Source organism: Cnephaeus nilssonii, assembly GCF_951640355.1.
Source record: "Cnephaeus nilssonii genome assembly, chromosome: 12".
NCBI lineage: Eukaryota > Metazoa > Chordata > Mammalia > Chiroptera > Vespertilionidae > Cnephaeus > Cnephaeus nilssonii.
In genome coordinates this window covers 68,835,736-68,861,556 of record NC_137083.1, presented here as the reverse complement: position 1 = coordinate 68,861,556, position 25,821 = coordinate 68,835,736, and the positions used below count along the sequence as shown (strand labels likewise).

General features: G+C 37.2%; 1 protein-coding gene across 1 annotated transcript in view; it reads left to right on the top strand.

Annotated features, from left to right (window-relative positions):
* The window catches only part of KCND2 (potassium voltage-gated channel subfamily D member 2), a gene marked incomplete at both ends in the record, with an annotated part of 537,232 nt that extends 515,110 nt beyond the window's left edge, over positions 1 to 22,122 (top strand). The window contains 5 exons of the mRNA XM_079786391.1: positions 1,461 to 1,623; positions 12,219 to 12,314; positions 15,192 to 15,284; positions 19,695 to 19,942; positions 21,945 to 22,122. Of these exons, the coding sequence (XP_079642517.1) occupies positions 1,461 to 1,623; positions 12,219 to 12,314; positions 15,192 to 15,284; positions 19,695 to 19,942; positions 21,945 to 22,122 (778 nt within the window). The remainder of the gene's footprint in view (positions 1 to 1,460; positions 1,624 to 12,218; positions 12,315 to 15,191; positions 15,285 to 19,694; positions 19,943 to 21,944) is intronic.
* Between the last annotated feature and the right edge of the window lie 3,699 nt (positions 22,123 to 25,821).

Here is a 25,821-nt window from a genome sequence, read left to right as displayed (position 1 = left end):
GTTAAATGTGGAAAAGAGCGTTCAGGTAAGAAGCTATCTCCATGACTCAGGCAATAGATGATGACTTGGTTTACTGCGGGAAAATAGAGCCTGAGGAAAGAGAACCAAATAGGACATAATTTGGTTTGGTCAGAGACAAGACTAGCTGAGAAATGAGGTAAGGGGACTGAGGATTGGGTGGCTGTTTCCATTTTGATATATCAGTGGTCGGCAAACTCATTAGTCAACAGAGCCAAATATCAACAGTACAACGATTGAAATTTCTTTTGAGAGCCAAATTTTTTAAACTTAAACTTCTCCTAATGCCACTTCTTCAAAATAGACTCGCCCAGGCCGTGGTATTTTGTGGAAGAGCCACACGCAAGGGGCCAAAGAGCCACATGTGGCTTGCGAGCCGCAGTTTGCCAACCACGGATATAGCTAATTGGATGGTTTGCAACTCCATGAAATTAGAGGTGATAGACTGTGTGGGAGAAGCAGATTTGAGGGGAGCAGAGGAAGTGGGGGAAATGAACATTCCTTTTTGGCTAATTTAAGTCGTAATTGATTCTTAAACATCCAGAGGCAGGGATTTTCAGACCAGACCACTGAAAATATGAGCCTGATTTTTAAGATAAACATCAGGACTGTCCATGTAAATTAGAATATCAACAGCACGTAGATAGTAGTTTTAAGCCAGGAGATTGGATAAAAATCACAAAAAGGGGGGGGGGGTTATATGGAGAAGATAAAAGGACTCAAGTTTGAGACCTACTAGTAAATTAGCTCGAGATTTAGAAATCAGTTAAGGGGAAAGGAGTCAGAGAGAAGATAGAGAAACAGCCAATGAGGTAAAAGCACCACGAAGGGAATTTTCTGATACTGAAGCCAACAAAACGTGTTTCAAGGAGAGAGAATTCAACTAAACAAATACAAATGAGAGATTGAGTAAGATTATCATGTAGAAATGGTCATTGGATTTCACAAGTTGAAGGTTAATGGGACCTTGAAGTTTATTCTTAAGTGTTTATACCTGATGAAAGGAATGGGTTGTACCACTTTTTCTATTTAAATTTTATAACCAATCCAATGTTGAACAAAATTAAGTGAAAAAGTGTGTTATCTAGCCTATAAAATTTAGCATATAAATATTTATGATTAAATAAATGTAAAGAACTATACCATATTATAGGAAGAACAAATTGAAGAGCTATCATTAAATCATCTGGCTTAAAATATTTTCCAAGCAAAGAGATTTCTAAATGTTAGAATTAATTTCTGCAATGTTAAAAGATACTTTTTTATATTCACATGTTTTTAATTTCTGGTTTACTAAAGTCTTAAACCATGTATATTGTAGTCATGAATTAGAGATAGATTGCTCCAAAAAATCATTTGGCTTAAAGCAAAAAGATATTTTTGGCAGGTGGAAATAACTTTCTGTGACTTAAAACTATATATTTTTTTCCTCTCTAACCCAGGTATGGTGACATGGTACCAAAAACCATAGCAGGGAAGATTTTTGGATCCATTTGCTCGTTGAGTGGGGTCTTGGTCATTGCTCTACCTGTTCCAGTGATTGTATCCAACTTCAGTCGGATCTACCACCAAAATCAACGAGCAGACAAAAGGAGGGCACAAAAGGTATGTATTCAGCCCTGTGTAACAATGATTTAGCATCTCCCGCTTCTCATAGTGAGCTTTAAAAACCTTTACTGGCTACTAAGTGTTCCAGATTTGGTCGATAGTTGCATCAGTCAGCACAAGCTGGTTATACTACAGCAAAAGGACCTTAATATCTCAGTGGCTTAACACAACAAGCAATATTTCTCAATCATGCTACAAGTCAATTACCGGTCCAGTGATGGAAACTCCATCTTGACAGTGTACTTCTGCAATCATTTATGCAGAAGTAATTTCTGAATCACACACTGACTCCTAAAGCCTCCTACTGGAAGTGAGCCAAGTCACTTCCATCTCTATTGCATTAGCCAAAGCAATTCACATAGCCATGTGTAACTTCAAAGTGGACAGGGAAATTCAATCCCACTGTGCAACTAGAGGCAGAAAGAAAGAAATATGTAGCGGCCAATACTAATGACAGTAGCAAAATCAAAGATAGATACTTGGCAAATTTTATTAGAATCAGATTTCTAGATCTGATTCATCCAGTCTCTGTCCATCAGGTTTAAGCTGGTGCCCGTAGACAAGGGCTATTAAAGGGCACCAAAATGTGTCTTGGTTATTTTACAAATTTGACACAGGAGGAAGGAGAAATCTGATCACTTGTAGCTAAGTTCTATTCCTGGCCCAACCATTTACTGTTTCTCTAAACTTCACACCAGTTAATTAATCCCTCTAAGAGTAAGCAGGGTGCATGCTCATCTACAAAATGAGGGAAACAATGCCTACCTCACGCTAAGACTGAAGTAGGTATTGTTTATAGATTTATAAAGATTTATATGCAAATGTTTATAAATATATATAAGCTTTTCAATTTAAACATTTGCTAATGATTTACTATGTGCCAGATATTGATTTAATGTTTTTCAAAAGATAATTCTTAAAATCTTACAAGTATAAGCATTAGTTTTGAAAATAGTTTGTGGAATAAATTGAGAAATTCTAAGATCACATACTTAATAAATTGGAGAACTGTCATCCAATTCAATCCCAGTCAATCTGGCTCCCACATTCATTACACACAATGGTAGATTGCCTCTCAGAAGAACTGACTAAATGTTAGTACACTTCCTTTACCCATTCTTTGTCAAAATAGTCACCTTCAGAGCCAGGGCCCTTGTTGTTTAAAAATAATTTTGGAAATTTTCTTTGTAATTTTCTCAGGACTATAGTGCTAGATTTTCAGTATTCTTCACTTTTTTAATAACCAAAAAAACATGTATAACCATGACCAACCTGGGTACTGTGGTATAACCACAAAATATCATGAGAGATTTTTGTGTACCAAATCATAATTGCATGTGTAGGTAATTCCAGATTAGGATTTTAAACATGCTTTTGAGCAATGTCAGTCTCTTTGGTAAGTATAATATTTCATAAAGTAACACTTTGGAAAGTTCAAGTTAATCAGTACAGTCAACATAGCATGTTGTTCAGAGAACTTGTTCATGTCCATTGTCAGAGATCCTCTTCCTCTCCAACGGAATCACTCTTTAAGCTTGATAGTTTCTTGCTTTACAGAATCCCCCTCCCTTTTTCACAAGTATCTACCCTTTAACTAATTATTGTAGAGAGTAATAATAAAAGTAGTTCAGTTATCATGAATATGTAGATCTGATAATCCAGTACACAGGGAGGGTTTTGTTTTTTGTTTTGTTTTTTTTTAAAAAGCACCCTCTGGACAATTAGAGTCTCACACAGGGCACAACTTTGGCTACAGGAGATGGAGGAATTTCCACCAGGAACTATGCACCTCAGCTGGGGCTCTGGCCACACTTCAAAAAACTTTCTACTGGGCACACAGGGAAAGTGTTTACAATAACAGAAATCTTGCAAAAATCTTAGCTCCCCAGTACCCATCAATCTCCATTCTGGAAATTCCTTCTTTAATATAATAACTATGAATATTTTTTCATTGTCATAAAAAACTACCTATATGAAAACTGTAGGAACTACAAATCTGATTATCAAATAAACCAATCTCAAAATACATGTACTTTTTTCAACTTGGACATCTGTAACAAGCAAGTCAATAAAGAAAATCTTATAATATTTTAGGAGCCTTTTTGCCTACAGAAATTTAAAATGCAAAAATGTTTAAATGTGATGTAAATAAGTACATCAAATTGAAAAACATGTTTTATGAATATTTTTTAGTATCTTTTAAATATCTTCTATATCCTGTGTCTGCCATAAAGCAATGAATTTTGCATATCATGACTACTAGAAAAATTGGCTATCAGAAGGCAAATATAATAACCTGGTGTAAATAGTCTGTAATCAGTAAACTAAACATAGTTCTCTAAGAAAGAGCAGTGGATATGGAACTAAATAAGTTGCCAAGGGATACTTCCTGTTTTCTTCCCCAGGAAAAAACAAACAGAATAAATATTCACAAGGCTAAGATAGTTTAGATTCATCTGGAACTAGGTGATTTAACAAATACCAAAGGTATGAAAAAATAACCATCTAATTCAGCCAAGCAAGGAGTCCAGTCCATTCAATAAAAAATCAGTCAAGTGGAATAATAAGTAATATTATAAAATGTTTTTTTAGACCAGATTTTTGTGATGTTTGGTCCCATTGCCAACTCTGAGCTCAAGAAAAAAACATGAAATATACACAATATGCATTTGAGAACATCCCCATCATCACTCAGGAATATTTTCTCTCTTCTAGGTTCTTCCCACTAGCAAGTACTCTTTTTGCTTTCACTACCTGTTCCCACTCTTTAAAGGGAATGCATCATTTACTCCATTTCTATCAGCCCTTGATAAATTCTTAATAAAACACTAACATGTGAGTGAATACAGGTATCAACTGTAACATCTCTCCCCTACCCTCATTGTTAATTATACTTTAATATATTTATTTATTCACTCCATTATTCAATAAAAATTTATTGAATAGAACATAATCGCCAAAGTGAAGTGAAGTTGATACAAAGACAGGTGGTAGGGTTGATATTTTGAAGCAAAGAGCTTATCCTGTTTTAAAATTCAAATCACATCACTTAATCATCCGCATACTTACAAGGCTAACTGGTGAGTAATTGTCATGCATAATAGTAATAATAATTATAATTTAATAATGATAATAGCAACAACAACAATCCTCTCTAGAGTTTCTAGTATGTCCCAGGTTCTTTATACATGTTATTTATAACTTCACAATTAATTTGCAAAGGAAGTGTTATTATTTCTACTTTATAGATGACTTGCTCATATTCACACACCTATCTACACTAATAAAATATAAAAATTCAAATTGGCTGTACCTTTGCAACACCCACCAGCCAATCAGGAGTGAGTATGAAAATTAACCCAACAAAGTTGGTGGGTTAATTTGCATACACAGGCACCTAGCGGCTGAGGCGGGGCAGGACGCAGGTGTTCCGCACTGCCCCAGCCACTCCGGGCCTCTGGGCAGTGTGGGAAGTTAGAAAGGCAGCTCTGGGCCAGAGCGAAAAGGCGGCTCCGGCTGGAGTAAAGGTGGTGCCGGCAGCCATGGGAAGGAAGGCCCATTCTTGCACAAATCTTCATGCATCGGGCCTCTAGTTGATTAATATATGAAACAAGAATATTCTGACATTATTAGAACTATGAATCTTTAGGGATTTTCCTATAGATAATTCCAAATACAGTGAGAAGCTTGGAATCAATGAGCCAGTTGATGTACAGTCAATGTGCAATGTACCGTATTTTGGGGCATATAAGACGACTGGGCGTATAAGATTTTCCTGGGTTAAAAAGTCGTCTTATACGCCAGAAAATATGGTAGTCCAATATATCTAATCCATTATATCTAATCCCATCAATATAGCCCAATATACGGTATTTTCCGGCGTATAAAACGACTTTTTAACCCAGGAAAATCTTATACTCCCAGTCGTCTTATACACCAGAAAGTATGGTAAGTGTATTATTTTTAATTTTTACATGAAGATGTTGACTTTCTCACACACAAAAATATGCTATCAATATTCAGTATGCCATTTATCACATTCTACTATGGTGGTTCTCAAACTTTAGATTCATTGGAATTATAGAAAGAGTTTGTTAAAATTCAAATTGCTGGACTCTACTCCCAAAGCATCTGATTTAGTAGTTTTGGAGTACAGCCTGAAAATTTGCATTTACAACAAGTTCCCAGGTGATACTGATACTACTGATCTGGGGACCACACTTTGAGACCCATTGCCTATACATTCAGCAATGTCCAAATTAAAAACACACACACACACACACACACACACACACACACATATATATATATATATATATATATATATATATATATATATATATATATAAAATTTTCTAGAATATTTAAAAGGCAAGAAATAACTCTTTGCTGGAATATGAAAATGATCTCTTTTAAATTTTCCACTATTAATAAATATCCTTAGTCCCTACTTCAAATCCCTGCAGATAACCTAATTTTATTATTTTTCTTGTGTTGTGTTTTGTGCAGTTTAATAATCTATTACCAACACATGTAAGAATCTATAGATTACATACTTCTCAATATCCACTCTACATTTAATTCTTATTGAGTTACTTACCTCTTTTCTTAATTCTCCATTCCATCCCAACACTACTTAATGTGTCCACCTGGTAAACTCATACTCAGGGTTCAAGACTTACTTCAACTATCACCCGTTCTATGAAGATTTTTCTGAATGGTATGGACATCATTAGTTGCTTCTTCTCTTCTACTACAATATCATGCACACTCTATTATCATGTATTACATTCTATTCTCCCTCTTCTCCATTGTACTGAGTGCACTGCCCAACATAAAATAGGTACTTAATATTTGTGTAATGACTGAAAAATGAACAGTGAGGTCTTGTTGGCCTTGACACATCCTCCATTCCTACAGTAGGGTGGACATTACTAGGACCAATTAAAAATCATATTGGGAAGCACAATTTGTCTCTGATAACTGCCTACATCCTGTTTCGGTCTACCCTCTTCCTACATTCAGTCTTTTTGTTGCTCTCCCATTCCACTGACCTTTCCTCTGAGCCTTCCAGTGTCCCTTCTATGACCTAAATCCCAGCCCAGCCTTGCCATCTCCAAGATTAACAAGCTTTAGAGCTGGGAACCTGCACTTTCTCCCACTGACTTACTTCCTCTTTCTTTTATTCTTATTTGGCACTAACTTGTCTCATTTCTAGGGGAGTGATTTTCCTTATCAAATGGGAAGATTTCAGTAAACTCCTTAAATTAAATTTTTAAAAGCTCATAAAGCTTAATATGCTATCTCCACGTAAGGCATGTTACTAAAGCTTAATATGTTATCTGCATATGAGGCATTTCACTAAACCTTAAATGAAAGCTACAAGTATAAGTAAAATTTCCCAGATAAAAGGCACAGGAAGTATGCGGTCTCTATTTGAGAAGTAAGGAAGTGCCTCAGATTACAAGGGATAAAGCCTTCTCTATCTCACAAGTCTGCCTAGGATACCTTTGTATTTTAAAAGTATTGAAAACACTTTGTGATTTGGTAAGAAGAGGATCTAATATAATGTCTCTCAATGTACATCATACCTCATTTAGAAGATAGAACCCATTTAAGAAAGTCACTGTCTCAAGGGTCTGGGGCTTGTACATCTTTCTCTGACTGGCATTCCAGCCACTGCTCCAGAAAATGCATGGTGAAGTTTACATAATGTCATTTGGTGCAATTGAAAAACAACCAACTTGCCAAAAACCCTTGCACACTAGCCTCTGAATGCTCCACAATGAAGGATTCCATGTCAAATTAGTTGGAGAAAAATTTCATACTGTACTCCCCTCTCTACTTCACAATGTGATCTTTTGCGAGAAATCCAACTTCAAAGAAACCTACTTAACCTCTTAGCATTTCCCAAACTTTCTTTATACACACATATTAATTTATTTCAGAGAGGAAGGGGGAGGGAGAGAGAGACAGAAACATCAATGATGACAGGGAATTATTGATTGGCTGCCTCCTGCACACTCCTTTCTGAGGATCAATCCTGAAACCTTAACTGGAATCAAACCTAGGACCCTTCAGTCTGCAGACCGACACTTTATCCATTGAGCCAAACCGGCTAGGGCTCCAACACTTTCTTGACCACAGAATCATTTTGCTTTTAAACCCATCAGTTTTACCTATAACATGTACTAGTTTTATGGAATTCACTTTGAGAAACCCCCAAATTTAAGGAATTAAGAAAAAAATAAAGTTATGAAAAATTGGGATGCATAGGAAAAATGTGCTTATGAGACAAACAATTTTTTTTCCAGCACCATCAATATTTCTCAAGGCAGATTAGGAATTTGAAAATAACTGCAAAGCTATTTTTTATACTGACAGTATGAGCCTTATTTTTAATTAAAATTTGGGAGCCTCCTATTTTTCATATAGGCTTAATATTTACTGAAATCTTGCTCTAACTTCCATAATAGTTGCTAGTACTTGACCATGCAAAGAAGTTGTATTTCCTACAGGGCTGCGGGTAGCGGGCTGGGAGGAGTACATTTCCTCTTACTAGTGAACGGCGCTCTTTTAACCTCCCAATTATTCAGCCAGAGTTGCCAAGATTGTCATAATGAGTGGAACAGAAGTAAAGTGATTTTCTAAAATATCTTTGTAAAGGAATTTCTCTCAATTACCTACTGGAAACAAAGATATAATCACAGGTCATCAAGGGGCTAGCATTCAAGAGACATTTGGTGCGGTGCTCTACAAGAACAATTAAGCCAATTAACCCAAGATGAAAGATAATTCGTCATTGAAATTGAGATGAGAAGTGTGTGTGTTTTCTAACACAGCACATGACTTAGCAAAATGGTTATTCTGTCTCTAACATAACTGCTTCTTTTTTCCTAAGCTTTAGAACTACTTCTATGGTAGTGGTTGCCACCATGTGCATGCTTTCCATGAGAAAGATGTTTCATTTTCCTTTGCTGGACACTATTTTTGGTTAATTTCTATGTCTCCTTTATGAAAGATATACTGTGCCCTAATACTGCTGCTAAATGCAGATGGAATGGCATAGACAAGACTAGTAACTATGATAGAGTAACTATGATATAAAATTAGTTACCATCAGGAGTTGCAGAAAGAGAGAGGGAGAGAGGAGAAGGAAGCAATGAAGAAAGGAAGGAACAAAGAAAGGAAGAAACAAAGAAAGGAAGAAATGAAGGCAGGAAGGAAGTGTTAGAAATAAGGTGAGCCCCACAAGTCAGGGGTCCTGGTAGAACACAAAACATACTCCGGAGCCAGGCAGCAAGGCAAACATCTTTACTTCTACGTAGAAGGGTGCGCACACATGGTCTGGAAGCGCACGCACACCGAGCAGGCGGTCTGCTCAGATTTATAATCCCTTATGCACGTGATCTGTGCTTTGCTCTTGATTGGAGCTCAGGCACACAGTCTTTCACGATTGGCTAATTCAAAGGGAGGGGTTGGCCTTTGCTGTTTCAAGGTGGCAGCCCCCAGGGGAGCTGCAAGTCATGTGGCCAACCTGGCAGCTGCCAAGTCACACAGTCCAAAATGGCGGCTATCTAAACTGTTCTTTGACAAAAAAAGATGACTTGTTTATTCTCATAGGAAGGGAGGAAAGGGATGATGGAAAGGGGGAGGGAGGGAAGGAGGAAGGAAGGGGAAGAGCGAGGAAGAGAAACAAAAAAAGGCATTGACTGTTCCAGGGGACCAATGAGACTTAGGGACTGAAATTTAACAATAACCCCTTTCTGAAAGTGAAATGTGTATTTAACTTACTTATTTCTGAATTTCTACCATCAATTCTACTAGTAAGTCATTTCCAGGTGTGCTTGACACTTGCCATTGTTTTATTGAGTTTGGCCTGAAGTCCTGGCTGAGCAGCATGGCCTTGAAGTTAAACATTTATAACTTCCAACTTCATTGTATAGTATTGTCTCAGTATTTTAAGTAAATATTATACCATCAGCTAAGAGAAAAATTTGTCTATTTTTCCCATCACTTATAAATGTGATCTTTCTACAAAGTTTTATTTTAACCTGGAATTGGCACACAAGAAGAAATTCATGGAGGAAGAGAAAGGGAGTCAAGTTGAAGCTATATGTTATCTTAATGCTATTTTGAGAGCTTCAGACATTTCAGTGTTACTTTTAAATGCTGTGGTGAAGGGCCATCTTGGTACTACAACTTTGGAAAAAGTTTAGTAAAACACACCCACACATACACACACACACACACACACACACACACACACACACACACACACTTTAGTCCAGGAATACTTCTGCTTCTAGAAATTTGTCTTGCAGATAAGCTCAAATAAAGGATGCTTCATTCATACAGTGGTATATTATACATCCATAAGCAAATGGGGTGGATCTACACATGTAGATATGGAAGGAATTCCAAGCTGTATTAAATGAAAAGAGCTGAGTGTAAAAGTGTGAAATGTATTCTCCCAACTGAGTAAAATATACATGTATACACACGTGCATGTACTTATATTTGCTTTCATATACCTAGAAAACCTCTGGCAAGATGCTGTAGAAATATTGTGAGTGGTTGACTCTGAAGCATAGGAGTAAGGTAGCTCCAGGGTCCAGAGAGACTGACTTTTTTCCTGCATGTTTGTAGTATTAAAGTTTTATCACATGTATATATTAATTTTCCATTTTTAAAATCTAGATCATTTTTAATTGTTATTAAAAAGAATATTCCAGGGCTAGAAACCAAAGGTGATATGGGGGGGGGGGGGGGGTAGGTGTAGAAAGGAGAAAAAGGGAGTCTTTATAGGATAATTTTACAAAAATGTTTTTAGCCAAGTTATCCCAGTTGCTTCCTTACACACCCGTGCTAGATACATGTCATATAAGTAGAGTGGTCACCAGAAGATTGCTCTCCAGGACAGTTGGAGCAGATACACAACAGCAGTTCTAAAGGAGAATGAAATATTGGAAATCTGGCTACACAGTCAGTTTGCTCAAAAATATCACTTTGGTGATCTCTCTGTCAATGTGAGCAATTCAACTGACCACCCAAAACCCTCTAAATTGAAGAACATTCTCTATACATAAATGCTTTTAAAATTAAAAATAATAATGTTAGTCTCTCCAGCAAGGAGCACTATGTTTATTTCAACAAATTTAAAGGTGAAATAGAAATTAGGTGAGCATGTTTTTGTGTGGACCTGTGACACAAAAAATTTAGTGCAAAAATTTAGGGATTTTTCTTAGAAGCCCCTATTATTCAGCATGGGTTCTACACTGGACAATTTAGCAAACTAATTGCAAAAAAACCCCACAAAAGTTTCTATTTGAAGGCACAGATGTTAACTAAATTTTGTTTTGTTTTGTTTTCAAGGGATAGAGGGAGGAAGAAAGGAAAAAAGGCAATTGGTTTCTGAAACTTAATTACTAATTTTTAAAAGGACATTAATTTAAATAAAAAGTTGGCAGCTGGTTTGCTGGGTCTTTATTTCATTAAGTTACTCAGATTGGGATAAAAGTGAAAATATAAGTAATATAGCTAGCTATTTTTTTCTCTTAACACTATTGACAGAAACAATAATGAAATAACTTGATCTTACTGTAAAGACTTAATTACAATCTTTAAAATGCATAACCCAGTTCCAAAGTAGTTAATTGATCTTGCCGATATGTTAACTAAAATAAAGCACTCATATTGTAACCAGATGGCTTCCGCCCTGGGTGCTGGCCCTGGACCTTTCACAGGTCAAAGACCTTTCACAGATCAAGCAACCTACAGGCTCTGACTCATTTGAGAAAAATTTCAAGACACAAGTCCAGGTGAAAGTGACAGTAAATTTATTAACATTTGGGACAGCGAGGCAAAGGAAGGACCCCTGGAGATAGGATTGGGGATAAGACCAGGATGAGCTGCCACTGCCCATTGCTCCCCTGGGTGCAGGTCTTGTTGGTACCCTTAAAGCTTAGGGTAGAAGAAACAAATACACGCCTGAGGAAAGGGGACATGGATGCACTCAAAGAAGCATGTGCTGGCATCCTTTGTCCTGAGTGTTTTATCTATTTTCTATAGGCCAGAATTTTAGAGGAGGTCCCAGGGGAGGATCTCAACAGAATACTCATTGGATTTCTGCTTGTGTTGTTTAATATGCTGATGTATTAAAATGAGTGTATAATGGAGTCTGGGGTCATTTTCTAGTTAGTTTTGCCTTTATCTTGGATTAGTCTGGCTCTAATTGGTTTTGTTATCTACTTCCCTGACTGTAGTGATTTAAACCATCTGCTCTTAGGCATCTTTCGTTAGGGAGATAGGGTCTTATGATTTATTGCTGAGCCATTCTGGCAGTTTGTTCAGCCATTTGTGTGTTTGTTCAGCCATTTGTCTCAGTTTCCTCACTCCACTTTCCAGGGAATGTTCCTAGTTTCTTAACCTGCTTCAATCTGATGAAAATTTAATTGTCAGTAATTACAAAAAGCTGGCATGTTTTTAAACATATGTATGCTGACATTGGAATTATACAAGAGTATATGCACTGTTTTTAAGAAAACAATTCGTTGAGTATTAACAGGACATTCATTTTCCTTCTCCTATAGAAAGCCAGACTCGCCAGGATACGGGCAGCCAAAAGCGGAAGTGCAAATGCTTACATGCAAAGTAAACGGAATGGTTTGCTCAGTAATCAACTGCAGGTACCGTCAAGCAACTCACTTTTTTTAATGCTCAATTTGTTGATGTAATATTGATTTATTTCTACTTAAGCATACAATTTTATTGTGGGTAATTATGAAAATGGCTACCAAAACAAGTGTCATTTTTTAAATAACCTCTCCCTACAGTCTTATTGATGGTAGCAGATTAGAAACTGGGCTATAAAATATTGCCAGTGAATCATGATTCTCATTTGCGTTGGGCAAGATTTTTACACACTCGGATGTAACCACATACGATGTTGTGATTTCTAATAAGAAATATATATTTGGTCTTCTTCCTGCTTCTGTCACTGAGCTCCTAAATTTCTGGAATTTCCTAAGAGAGGAGAATTAAAAAGATGTCTTTTGTTATGATAATGAGGTGACTTCAGGACCTCACCTAAGGTTGGTGGCTGAGTACCAGGGGAACCAAGTGATTGGAGGGTTAGAACTTTCAGACCCACCCTCCAACCTCCTGGGAATGGAAAAGGGTTGGAGATTGAGTTCAATCACCAAAGGCTAATGATTTATTTACTCAGTCGTATCTAAGTAATGAAGTCTCCATAAAAACTCAAAAGAAGGGAGTTTGGAGAGCTTCCTGGTTAGGTAACAGTTGGAGATTTCGTTGCCAGTGGAAATGGGGTTCTTTTATGGAGTGGCAAGAAAGGCATTTTCAAGGACCCACATATGGGAGGCTAAGATGTAGTGGTAAGATTTATTGGAATAGAAATAGAAGGCTGCCTGAGGTTCCCGGTGTCTCCTTTTTGTTCATCCCGCTGTGGAAAAAGTCCAGCCTTGTTTTCATCAAGCCCAGAAGAAAGGCCACCATCCCAAAAGTCTGCACCAATGGTTCAGTCCATGTCAGAGCTTACTCCAGCTTAGCTTTTGGCCCTGTCCAGATAGTAGCCTCTATTCCCTGCTGTGCTACAGCTGGTGCTGCAGTACTGTATCTGGGCTTGCAGTTGGAGCCCCCGCTTGGAGCCCTCACTTGGAGCTCACCTGGCTGATGGGCCTCAGGCAGCTGCTAGCCCACATGGCTGCTATGAAGAGAGAAAATGTGAGCACATGAACCCACAAATGTGTGTTACGAGGCAGGAGTTGAGAGAAAGCTTGACTTTTTAAAGCTTGGATTATATTATCTCAGGCTTGGGAAGAACCAAGCACTCTTTCAAAATAACCAATCAATTTCCCAATTCTTTGCCAGGTTGTGCTGGGTCCTCCTCCTAACCAAACCATTTCTTAAATCTTCTGGGGTTCTGTGTCCCTCATCCAACTGGATTATTTTCCCAGGCGAGGTTCTGCCCCTTATGGCCACCATCTTCGTTTTTACTGTGCATGCCTCATAGTGGAATGACCTCCCCCTGCACCATCTTGGCTTCTACTGAGCATGTGCCCAGCAGAGGAATTTCCCCTTTGTTGTTCAATTACTTCCCCCACCCCTCAGTCTGGACAAGTGGGCTGGTTGTACCCTGAGGAAAGCTAATCCTTCCACCCAACACAGGAAAGGGAGAGGTGGTAATCCCATTGGTGGGGTAATGCCGTGATCCCCTGCATGCCTGAAGCTGTCACTTCCAGACTTCATTAGGCTTATTGTCCAATTCAGCTACCTGGTTTATTAGGCATGATGTCTGATTCAGCTTCCTAGTTGATTAAGCTTCTTAATGTCTGATTCCCTTTGCTCCCTTCCTTTATTAATAGCTAGCTATTTATGCTCGCAATCTGAGAGAGTGGCACACTCAGAGAGCCCAGATGCCCTCGCCCTTTTCACATACCTTGCCTTATGCATCTCTTCCACTTGGCTGTCCCTGAGTCACATTATATGCTTTTATAATAAACCATTAATCTAGTAAGTAAAATGTTTCTTTGAGTTTTGTGAGCCGCTCTAGCAAACTAATCAAACTCAAGGAGCAGACTGTGGGTATCTCTGATTTATAGTCAGTTGGTCAGAAGCACAGGTAAACTGTCCCACTTGCAATTGGCATCTAAAGTTCAAGGAGAGGTCACCGGAACCTCTAACCTATAGCCAGATGGTCAGAAGGCCAGGTGATAATTTAAGTTTGCAATTGGAATCTAAGGTGGGGAGAGGAGCATGAAGGACAGTCTTGCAAGACTGAGCCTTCAACCTGTGTAATATGATGCTGTTTCCAGGTAGACAGTGACCAAATTGAGCTGAATTGTAGGACACCACTAGTGTACAGGCCACTTCACTGCTTGATGGCGTTGGGGATAACCCCCACCACTTCGGAGTTGGGTTTAGAACCCCTTTTACATGGGAAAAGGTAAAAAATGCTCAATGACTCAAATACCTAATTATGTTTTATTTAAAAATTACTTATGTTCCTTAAAGTTCATATGAGTGGGAGTAGGGGATGGCATGATGTCTCCTTTTATTTTTTTAATGGAGAGAGAACACCATGTAGTGTCATAAATATCACACAGTATGAAATACAATTTGAGAAACCACTTTTAGCTCAAAACTTTACTTCAATATTTAGGATTCCAGTAATTGTTACTTACAAAATAGCTTTTATTTAGGTGATCATAATGCCATTTCCAGGATTATCTAAGTATTAGATTAAATTTTACTAACCAAAAATAATGGCTCTCAGGTTTTCAAAGGTAAGTGGTAGTTGAAAGAGTAGAAGAGATTTAAATTTTCTGTTCAGGGAGGCAAGCCTAAAAAACCAGACTGCTAATTTGAAAAAAAAAAAAAAAATGTAAATAATGATTCTCAGACTTAAAAGCAACTGCCAGGCTGTGCCTTTCTATCTAAAATAAATAATAATAAAATGCTGACATTTAATCTCAAGATTATGCAGTTGAGGTTCTCATTGTTTGCAAATAAGATAGAAAAGACTGTCTTCTCTGTGTTCACAGTCCTCTGAGGATGAGCAGGCCTTTGTCAGCAAATACGGATCTAGCTTTGAAAGCCAGCACCACCACCTGCTTCACTGCTTGGAAAAGACCACGGTAAGGAACCGGCATCCCTGCCCGCCCTGGTCCTCACAGTACTCCCATTTGCTTTGTGAATACTCGGTCCTCCTAGGAAGGATTTCCCTGCCCGCATCACTGGAAAATAGAATAAAGGACAAAAACGAAAGAAAACAAAACACAAAATTACTTTGAAAGACTGTTGTGACATTTCCATTTGGAAAGTGTTTGAGAGACTTATTAAAATGTTGTTAAACTTAGTGGCTATCCTCACTCTAGTCTAAAATACTAGTTTAATGCAGATGGAAAGTTGTTTTCCAATAGCCAACTGCAAGTCCTATAAAATATCATTTACCCTGCCCGGCTGGGGTTGCTCAGTGGTTGAACATTGTCCCATGCACCAGGAGGCCACCAGTTCGATTCCTGGTCAGGGTACATGGCCAGGATTTGAGTTCGATCCCTGGTAGGGGGCATGCAGGAGACAGCCAATCAATGATGTTTCTCTCTCATCAATGTTTCTACCTTTTTATCCCTCTCCCTTCCTCTCTCTGAAATCAATAAAAACATATTTTTTAAAATGTAATTTACCCTGATTTTAAAAATGCTAATTAAATAGGAAAAAATAATGAAGTTCAAGTGTTCCTGACATCTGGATGAAGGGAATATTAATAGCAATAATACAAAATAGAGAATGACTAAATATAAGCATTTCTTCTTTTTTTAAATATATTTTTATTGATTGCAGAAAAGAAGGGAGAGAGAGATAGAAACATCAATGACGAGAGAGAACCATTGATCAGCTGCCTATGCCCCCTACTGTGGATCTAGCCTTCAACCCGGGCATGTGCCCTTCACTGGAATCAAACTTGGAACCCTTCAGTCCGCAGGCTGAGGCTCTATCCACTAAGCCAAACCGTCCAGGGCAATATACTAGTAAGCATCTCTGTAATTCACAGGTATAATGAACACAGATAGTAAAATTATTTGTTCTCATAAGAAAAAAATGGTGTTTAATCAGTGTGGTGACCCTTTGGCTGCAGATTGAATGTGCATTTGGCCATTTATAGGCTCCCAGTTGGACCTCCTCTTTAGCAAAGTCATCCTTCCCCTAGCTGTCTTGTCAAAAGACGTCACAGTGTGTGACCACAGAGCAGAATGAAACTTTCACCATATTTGGATCAAGTCTTCTCACTCATCAGAGATGCATATTTGTGTTCTCAATTCCAATATATTGCCCATACATTTATTCATTTACTTTCATCTACCTATATAGTCATTCAACAAATACTAGTATGTATCTCACTTGCCTACCATGTGCCAGACAGTGAGCCAAGACCTAAGATATGCCGGGAAGTCAGGTGTGGTCTCTAACCCATCAGTCTGTATGTGTGGGACAAACCACAGCTATTCCTAGGGAAGGGCAGTGAGCAGCAAAGCAACAATGGGCCACAGTGTAGGGGGCAAAGAGGATGGAGCCAGAGGGTACAGCATCAGACAAGGCTTTCTGGAGGAACCTGAGTTCAGACCCACAGGTGACTGAGAGCTAGTTAGGCAAAGAAGTGAAGGGGCTAAAAGGTGATGTAACCCGAGGCAGGCTAGAAATGGCTCTAGGATAAGGTGACCAGATTTTAACATTGGTAAAGTGGGACACCATTGACCGGGGGCCGGGGGGCGGGGGGGGGGGGGGTTCTTCATTAAAAATTTGGTCTATATGGAGCAACAAAAATTTTCATAGAACGCAAAAATAGTATTGTAATATATTTTTTTAAATTTCAACGTAAGTACAATTTACAAATATAATAAATAAAAAATTATGTATAGTATTATTTTATTCTTTAGCATATTTCTCATTTGAGTGAATTTTTTTTAGTAGATTGCTGTCGTTGTTTAAAAGGTCATGAACTTGCCTTAACGTAAGTCGTAAGTGTCACTTTCAAGGCCAGCGCTAGACTTTTTGCCGCCACTATAAAATATAAATAATACGAGTACTGTCTGCTAAATTCAAGAAAATTTATGTATATATGAAATAAATAAATAAATTACTTACCTAAATTATCTGAATAGTTGATTTGTAATGACATCACTTGTTTAACCAGCTTACTAGCACGCAGTACGATGTGTATCGTCTGAGAGACAGTTACAAAATGTTTTCATCGATGCCAATCCCAAAAAATGCCATTGTTCATTAAGTCCAAACAATGGTGGTCGAATTCTAACAACTGATCAACAATGCGAACTTTGATAAGCAGTTCTCGATAATCAGTTCTCAACAATTATTTGTTATTATTAAAGTTTAACATTATAAAATTAACAAAAATAATATAAAACTCATATCCTGGCTAAATGGCCACATGGTCACCGAAAACCGTATATTCCCTTCCCGTTCTACCGCTGTTCCCTAGCTTGTCGTGCATTCTTTCCAAAAATCAGGACTTTTTTAAAACGCCGCGGGACGCGGGACAAATTGTTAAAAATCGGGACTGTCCCGCCAAAAGTGGGATGTCTGGTCACCTTACTCTAGGAGGACTTTGAGGGTGGTGGGAGGGAGAGAGTGTAGCATAGCACACGAGGAGACAGAAAGGCAGTGACTAGCTCATGCTAGGTTTTCGAGGCACGTGCAAAAGTTTTATCTTCATCTCAAATGGAAAATTATTTGAGGCTTTAAACAGGGAAATTACAGGATTGTGGCTGCATTTTAAATAAAAATATGGACAGGTCTATAACTTCCTAATGTAAACCTTTGACATTTAAATAGTAACATTAATAAGAGAATGTATTTATGACTATCTTTTCCTTTCCTTTCATTTTAATTTTTTTACTGTTTTACCATTTAGGGCTTTTTAAATCAAAAATTATTAAATACCAATCGATACAGTTTAAATTGAGCTGCCTATAAAAATATATGGAAACCAGCGGCAGAATGACTTCTTCACTTCCAGTCACTGAGGAGACAAATTGGAACCTCGTGCATTGTAACTTACATTATGTGTGTGAGATGTGCATTGCCAGAGAAGAAAACAGTTGCTTATTGAACTATATTTTTTCTAGAAATTTAATAGTTAACATAAAACTCTATCTTCTCTAAACATATTTTTCTTTGACTTTCAACTGTAGAATGTTAAATTTCGTTTACTTCAAAATGCTTGTCTCAGCAAAGAAATGACAAAATGAGTAACTAAAACAATCTATTTCCTATTAGCCAGTGAATTGCTTCAATTGTTTTGCTAATGGTTAGGCTGAGGGATAGTTAAGTGGAATTCTGCATGTGCAAAGTCTCTCATTATAAGACTATTCCCAGGGACACAAAGGAAAAAATAGTAATTGAAGTCATTTTTTAGTAGCTTAGACCAAAAATATTTTCCTTTATACGACTGAGGTAAAGGTCTTCCATAAGCATTTTAGGAGACAATGCTTCGCTTTAAATATCTTTAAAGCAAATTTTACACCGTGTTTCTCTAAGATGGAGAATATGAAATTATTTCCATCACTATTTGCTTCTTGGCTAGAACCCTAAACACAGGTAGAGATTCTGAACACACCTAGTGATGTATCACAAAGATAAGAAAGGAGACCTGGAAAGTTCAGTTCTAACCCCTTCTGAGTCAGACATAAAGTGACACATTTTGCAGATAAATATATTGTATTTGTTTAACTAATAAGTCATATATTTCTCTCCCCTATGAATTTTATAGGAACATCTAAAGAAATGGGAAGTGTCCTGGGTACCTTATATATTTTTTTAATATATTTTATTGATTTTTTACAGAGAGGAAGAGAGAGGGATAGAGAGTTAGAAACATCGATGAGAGAGAAACATCGGTCAGCTGCCTCTTGCACACCCCCTACTGGGGATGTGCCCGCAACCAAGGTACATGCCCTTGACCGGAATCGAACCTGGGACCCTTGAGTCCGCAGGCCGACGCTCTATCCACTGAGCCAAACCGGTTTCGGCGGTACCTTATTTTCTAATTTAAAAATGTTTTCAATTCCATGTGGAAAATATTTGCTTTTATGTAACAGACAATCTAACTTGGATTAAAATAGTCTCTTTTTTATAATTTCAATTTGTTTAAAAATAAGTCAATGTGAATTTACACATTTTTATGGGTGTTATCTATATTCATTTTCAAGTTTTTTTATTTAGTTTATAATCTCCAGTTTAAATAAATAAATGATATTTCAAGATAAAGTTAGCCTACAAATAGATACCACATCAGCCTTCATGTGTCAATCTCAAGGTGTAACTAGAGAGATGTTGTTTTCCCACAAATGCCAGTATTAGGTAGCTTTGATATTCTAATCTTTATAAAAATGGTACTAGTTGTCCATTGCATAGTCTACATGTACATGGACATTGTTTTAGTTTCAAAAATAAAGCTATTCATTTGTTTTTTAAAAGTTAAAGTGTGTTTCTGTCTTTCTTCACATTTTCTTCCACCTCTGGAACAGAATCACGAGTTTGTGGATGAACAAGTGTTTGAAGAAAGTTGCATGGAGGTTTCGACTGTTCATCGTCCTTCAAGTCATAGTCCCTCTCTCTCCTCACAACAAGGAGTCACCGGCACTTGCTGTTCCCGACGACACAAAAAAACTTTCCGCATCCCAAGTGCCAACGTATCAGGAAGCCATCGAGGCAGTGTGCAAGAACTCAGTACCATTCAGATCAGATGCGTGGAGAGAAACCCGCTATCTAACAGGTAGATTAATCTGTGTGGACACACCTCTGTGCTGGTCCCCAGAGCACATCTCCACCTGCAGTTGTGTTGCTACATGTGTGGCATCTAAATCCTAGTTCCTAGGGTTTAGAATGAGATAAGACTTAGACTGTAACAAGCAGGAAAATGGATCTACTGTAATATTCCTTGAGTCATAGAGTAGTTGTAGCGATATTAAAAGAACAGAGAAAAGATAAGGAAGGCAGGCAACCACAAATGTATTTCTACCTCTTCAATTCCACAGCTGTTTCCTATTTGAACAGACACTTATATCCCCAGGATCCCCATAGGTAAAAACAAATCGCTTGAAATGATAGTTAACACTGCTGAAAGAGACCAGTGAAACTGACATCGATATGATTAAAAAGTATTCAACAGCACCTGTAAATAAATCAACAGTCACTGTGACAGTAAAAACTGAAACTATATCTACACAAATCTTTTGAATCAGTACACAACTTTGATCAAAAAAAGTATTTTGGCCACAATAAACACAAAAATCAATCCAATTCAAAGAAAGATAAGTGCAATGCTAAAATGGTTATAAGTTTATGGACAATTGAAGTGAAATTTTTCTGTTGGTGTTTTCCCTTTGTTTCTCTTTATTTGCTTGTTTTTACAAGTCATTAAAAAAATCAATTTGGCCCAAATAATTTTACTTTGTTCTTCAAATGAAGTAGCTTTTTTTTTTTAGAGTAACAACCATTAATTCAGTGCCATTTCTTTGTTGGTATCCAGTAATGTTTGTGGAAAACCTGAATGAGATTCTGAATTCAGGTTATGTTGATTTACATCAATCAGATATCTCTGGAACCAGAATATTAAATGTTGGAGCAATGAAAGATTTCTGTCTAAAAGATATTCTACCACTCCAACATAGAAAATGGAGAAGTGCTTAGAAAGAAATTTTTAGGCCATAAACATTTAAATTAAGTTTTCCATGAAAACAAAATAGTTTGAAGTTCCCAAGTATGCCCTCCTTTCTCCTTTCCCCCTTCCCACTCCCCACTTAGAGTATTAAACTCATGCAAGAATACCACTTGGGAAAGCCTTTAAGTATTAGTAATGGCTAACTTTTTGGGGGTTCTTAACATTTTTATGTTACTAAGTTGAAAATTTTAAGGGCACCCTATATCCCAAAGGGACAAGATAGGGAAATGATGCTGTGGTCAAATAATTGAGGCTTATCTACAGGATATATCCCTTTCATAATGGTATATCAAACCTCTCAGAGATTCAGTCTTAAAGAAAACTATTTTATTTTGCTCAATTCAGTGTTTCAAAAACCTACCTGATCCTGTTTCTTACATTTTTATATAACATTTTGTTTGAAAAACACTGATGGAATCGAATTTAGCTGGTTTTTACACATTCATTTATGATTAAGGACCTGACTAATGTTCACTTTAACATATAGAGTGGGGTAAACATAGGTTTGTAGTTGTATGTGAAACACAGAGTTTCATTATTATTTACATTATTACTTATTAACTAGAGGCCCAGTGCATGAATTCGTGCATGGGTGGGGTCCCTTGGCCTGGCCAGCGATCAGGTCCAATTGGGGACGTCTTGCCCAATCCCAATGGGGCCATCAGGGTCAGTGGGCCAGGGGGAGGGACCATGGGAGGTTGGCTGTGGGAGTGCACTAACTACGAGAGGCAGCTCCTGCATTGAGCATCTGCTCTCTGGTGCTCAGTGCACATCATAGCAACCTGTTGACCATTTGTTCAACCAGTCCTAATGGTTGCTTAGGCTTTTATATATAGAGATTATTGTATTATTTTCCATGGGAAAAACTGTAGACCTACTTTCACCCACCTTGTATGTTAAGGTTTTGGTGCTTCCTTTTTTAAAATCATGGTGATTATTCTTATACATTTAAAAAGTAACTTATAAACCTGACATCATGTACACGTCTATTGTAGGCAAAAACATTTTTAAGTAAACAACTTACCTTCTTAAATCTATTTTCTTCCCTCATCAGCCGATCCAGTTTAAATGCCAAAATGGAAGAATGTGTTAAACTAAACTGTGAACAACCTTATGTGACTACAGCAATAATAAGCATCCCAACACCTCCAGTAACCACTCCCGAAGGAGATGACAGGCCAGAATCTCCCGAGTACTCAGGAGGAAACATTGTCAGAGTGTCTGCTTTGTAGACAGTTGGAATCAGGTCTAGGGGAATTTGAGCCCTGGCTGTGGAGAGAATTCCAATGTGGAAGAAAGAAGACAAGATAAACATTTTGCAGCTGGAAACGGCAAAGCAAGAAGGTTGGTAGTGACATAAAAACAAAGCTTCCAAACTAGAGGATGGAAATAAAACCACCAAATGGCATTTCTTTAGAGTTTGACCTGTTGTACCGAGGAATAGTCTGTGGCCCTTTGGCTTTGTGAATGAGCACAATGAAATGCCGCCTATTGATGCTTCTTATGACCAGAACTCTTTTATAATAAAATAAAATAAATCTTTGAACCTAATGTTCCAGTTGAATGCAAAACAAACAAAAAAATATGGAAAACATTTTGATAAAAATTTTTCCTGTTAAAACCATGAACATTGGCTATGATGAAGATTTATTGCATATTGAAAAATTCACGCAACGCATTTGTATTAACTGAAGGAAACCATCATAATGCATGCTAGAATTCTTTGGAGTAGTGATCTCAGTTTCCTTATGTTGTCTTCAGAATAGGCATGATAAACTATAAATGTAGAGAGGGGGAATTTCTGTGCACTTGCTACAAGTTGGATGTTCATGTCCCATGGTGGGCTGTGCAAATAAACTCCTATTGGCACTGCAGCATTTCTCATGGGGATGCTCAATAATAAATCTAAAGTGTGCAGATAGTGCTGTATTATCATTTTACCTTGCACCTAGATACTGTTACAACTGCAATAATTCATTATACACCTGTTGTATCAGGAATCGGGATTTTTGTTGTGAGACTTTCCAGATTTTCATAAATTCTGTAAGAGCCACATTCATAGAAAAATGTGTAGCGTGGCCAGGTTTTAGATAACTTTTTAATGCCAACCTCTTGTGTCATACATGTTTCTCAGTAATATTCTTTGATCCACTGTGTCCCTATGACAGTGCATTTCTTGTTCCTGTGCTAACCTTTCTTTTGGATTTATTGTCATCAACTGGACTAACGTTTTGTAGTTCAATAGACTTTCCTACTTTTGTATTCCCCAACAAATCATCTTGTAGGTCGATTATCATCAACAATCCTCTCGTCAAAAATTAGGAAAAAGGAGTTCACATCCATGAATTATTTCTAACCTCTTTGCTGTCATGGAAAAGCCCAATTATTGGATATATTACTGTATGTTTCATACAAAGAGCTGGCTGGGACTATTACCACAGGATCAATGATCCCAGAATCTCACTTGATGTATTATTTATTTTGCTTTAGATCTGGAATAAATTTTGAGAATAACTCATGTGAATTGAAATGTAGAGATAAACTGAAGTGCTTTGTGTAACCATTTTTGATGAAAGCACGCTTTCTATGCCACTGGAAAGGCAACCCAAGTTTATCTCAGAAAGGTTCCTGTATATGGCAAGGAGTCATTTTCTCCAATAAATCAGGAGGACAGGAGTTTGATGATGCAAAGTTGATCTCTATGTACATTTCAGTAAAAAGTCTCAATACTTTTTCACCTTTAAAATGTATCAGCAGACATGTCTGCACGAGACAGTGTAAAAATGTTTTATGTCAAATGACAAGTTTTGTTTATTTCAAACCACCAGTGTAAGGAATGAAGTTTAGCTTCCATACATGGAACGAATTAATAATTATCCCTCTACTGTAGAGATTTTTAAATGCTTATCATAATTTATCATAAAAAGGAATTAATCCAACTATTTTCGAGTGAAGCCAGAGATTCTTGCTTCCCATTTCTAGAATTGCTTCTAGAACAATGCTGTGCACACGGTAGATTTTAATAAGCATTTGCTGAGTGAAAGGAAGACAAACTCTTCTCTCTCTCGGGAAGAATTGCCTTTATTTATAGAATGTCTTTTAAAAAGTTACTAACCTTCCTGGAGTGTGAATACTAACGATTATATTAACACCTGCCTCATGCCACTTTATGCTTCTAGAGCAAATATATAGTGAAACTTCTTTGACGACATTTGTTGAAAATCTTTTTAAAAGTAGACTAAAGAAACCACCATCGAGAATACCTAGGTCTTTTGATTCCCAATGAGAAGTTCTACTTTCATGTTCTGAATATTACATTTTAAAAATGCAGTTCAGTTAGATCAGTATTTCAGTTGACAATTCTGCCTCCTTTTCAACTTATCGTTTATCCCAAACTATTACTTTGTTTAGACTTTTTGGAAAAGAAAAAGAAACTTTTTGGTGTTTTAGGTGATTTAAAAATATACTGTGTTGGTGGTGAATGACTCTTGACGACTGTGTTAAGTGCATCTGTATTGTAAGTGAAATGTAATTATTTCTGTGTGCCATATGGAGTAGCCAAGGTCATTGTTTTTGGCAATTTGGTTTGAAACTCATATGTCTTTATTTTAAAGGGTAGCCTACTATCTGCATTATGCTGGAAAAGTAGACCTTTGGAGAATACTTAAATAAAACATGTGCATGCTTGAACAGGATGACATGGATGGCTGTTGCCCTTTTTTCTTAGACTTTCTTCTTTTCCAAAACCTAGAATGTGCCACACTCCTAATGCGTATCTAGGAGAACTCTGTAACATGTACTCCAAGAACCCACCAATTGTTACCGTTAACTCTAGTCTAAACCAGCGGAGAGAGTAGTTCTGCCATCAATGGGAAGCTAGGCAGTCTTGTTAACAGCATTTAAAGATAAAAGAGTGTCACTGCTTTCAATGATCGTTTTTGGAAATATCTTGGCAACTCCAACTCCATAGCTACTAATTATGATAATTTAATTTTGTTGCAAGATTTTATTGGTCATTAAAAAAAGATGTAGTATAGTTAAAACCAGTGGTGTGTTATACATGATACTATCAAATAGGGCGCTCTCTGCAGGGTGTGACCACAGTTTATTAGCCGGTACCCTACATGCCACTGGCTTCTTGCACAGTGTGGGCCAGAGAGGAAGCTGCTGCCTGAACCTCATAAACTCCTTGACCTCCACTACTTGAGTTAAGGAAAGAGCCGTTATGAGGTAATAACTTTGGTCAGAATTCAATAGATTCTTAGTTAAAGACTCTTTTCTATCTAAGAAAACAGACAGGGTGATTTATTTGTTTGTTTATATGTGTCTCTGTGAGTATGCATATGTAATATTCATACACATACTCATAGGTTTGTATTCATTTTTTAAAATATGCACATACCGATGGTTGGTGGCTTCTATCCAGTAAGGGACAAAAAGTTTAAAAAAAATGTTACAAGATAATTAGAAGAACAATACAGAGTAAATCATTTAAAAAAGACAGTGATTTTAACTAGTGGTCCTTCTGTTAGATAGTCTCTATTTTTTTCTTTATTAATTCTTTTTCCTTATGGGCTTGATTTATTGAGATGTCAATCTTGCATTAAAAAGGTTCAATATACCTCCCTATTCCTTCAACTTAGCTACAATGTGGACTTGGAAAGAGCCTCCAGAGAGTTATATCAATGTCTGCCAGCAATAGTGCTCAAAAGAATAAAAAATGGTTCTTGATATAAAATAAATGACTCCTCAGAGATTCATAAGAAAGGCATCTCTTCCTAGGGTGTTAATAGCTGTTTATTTTATTAACTCACAGATACAAAAAAGGGTTAGTGCTCTGTACTGTTTAAACTTCACCAGAATTTTCAACACAATTGTGCAGACACTATTTTAAAAAAAAAAAGTTTAAATTTCTATCTACCTGGGCTGGT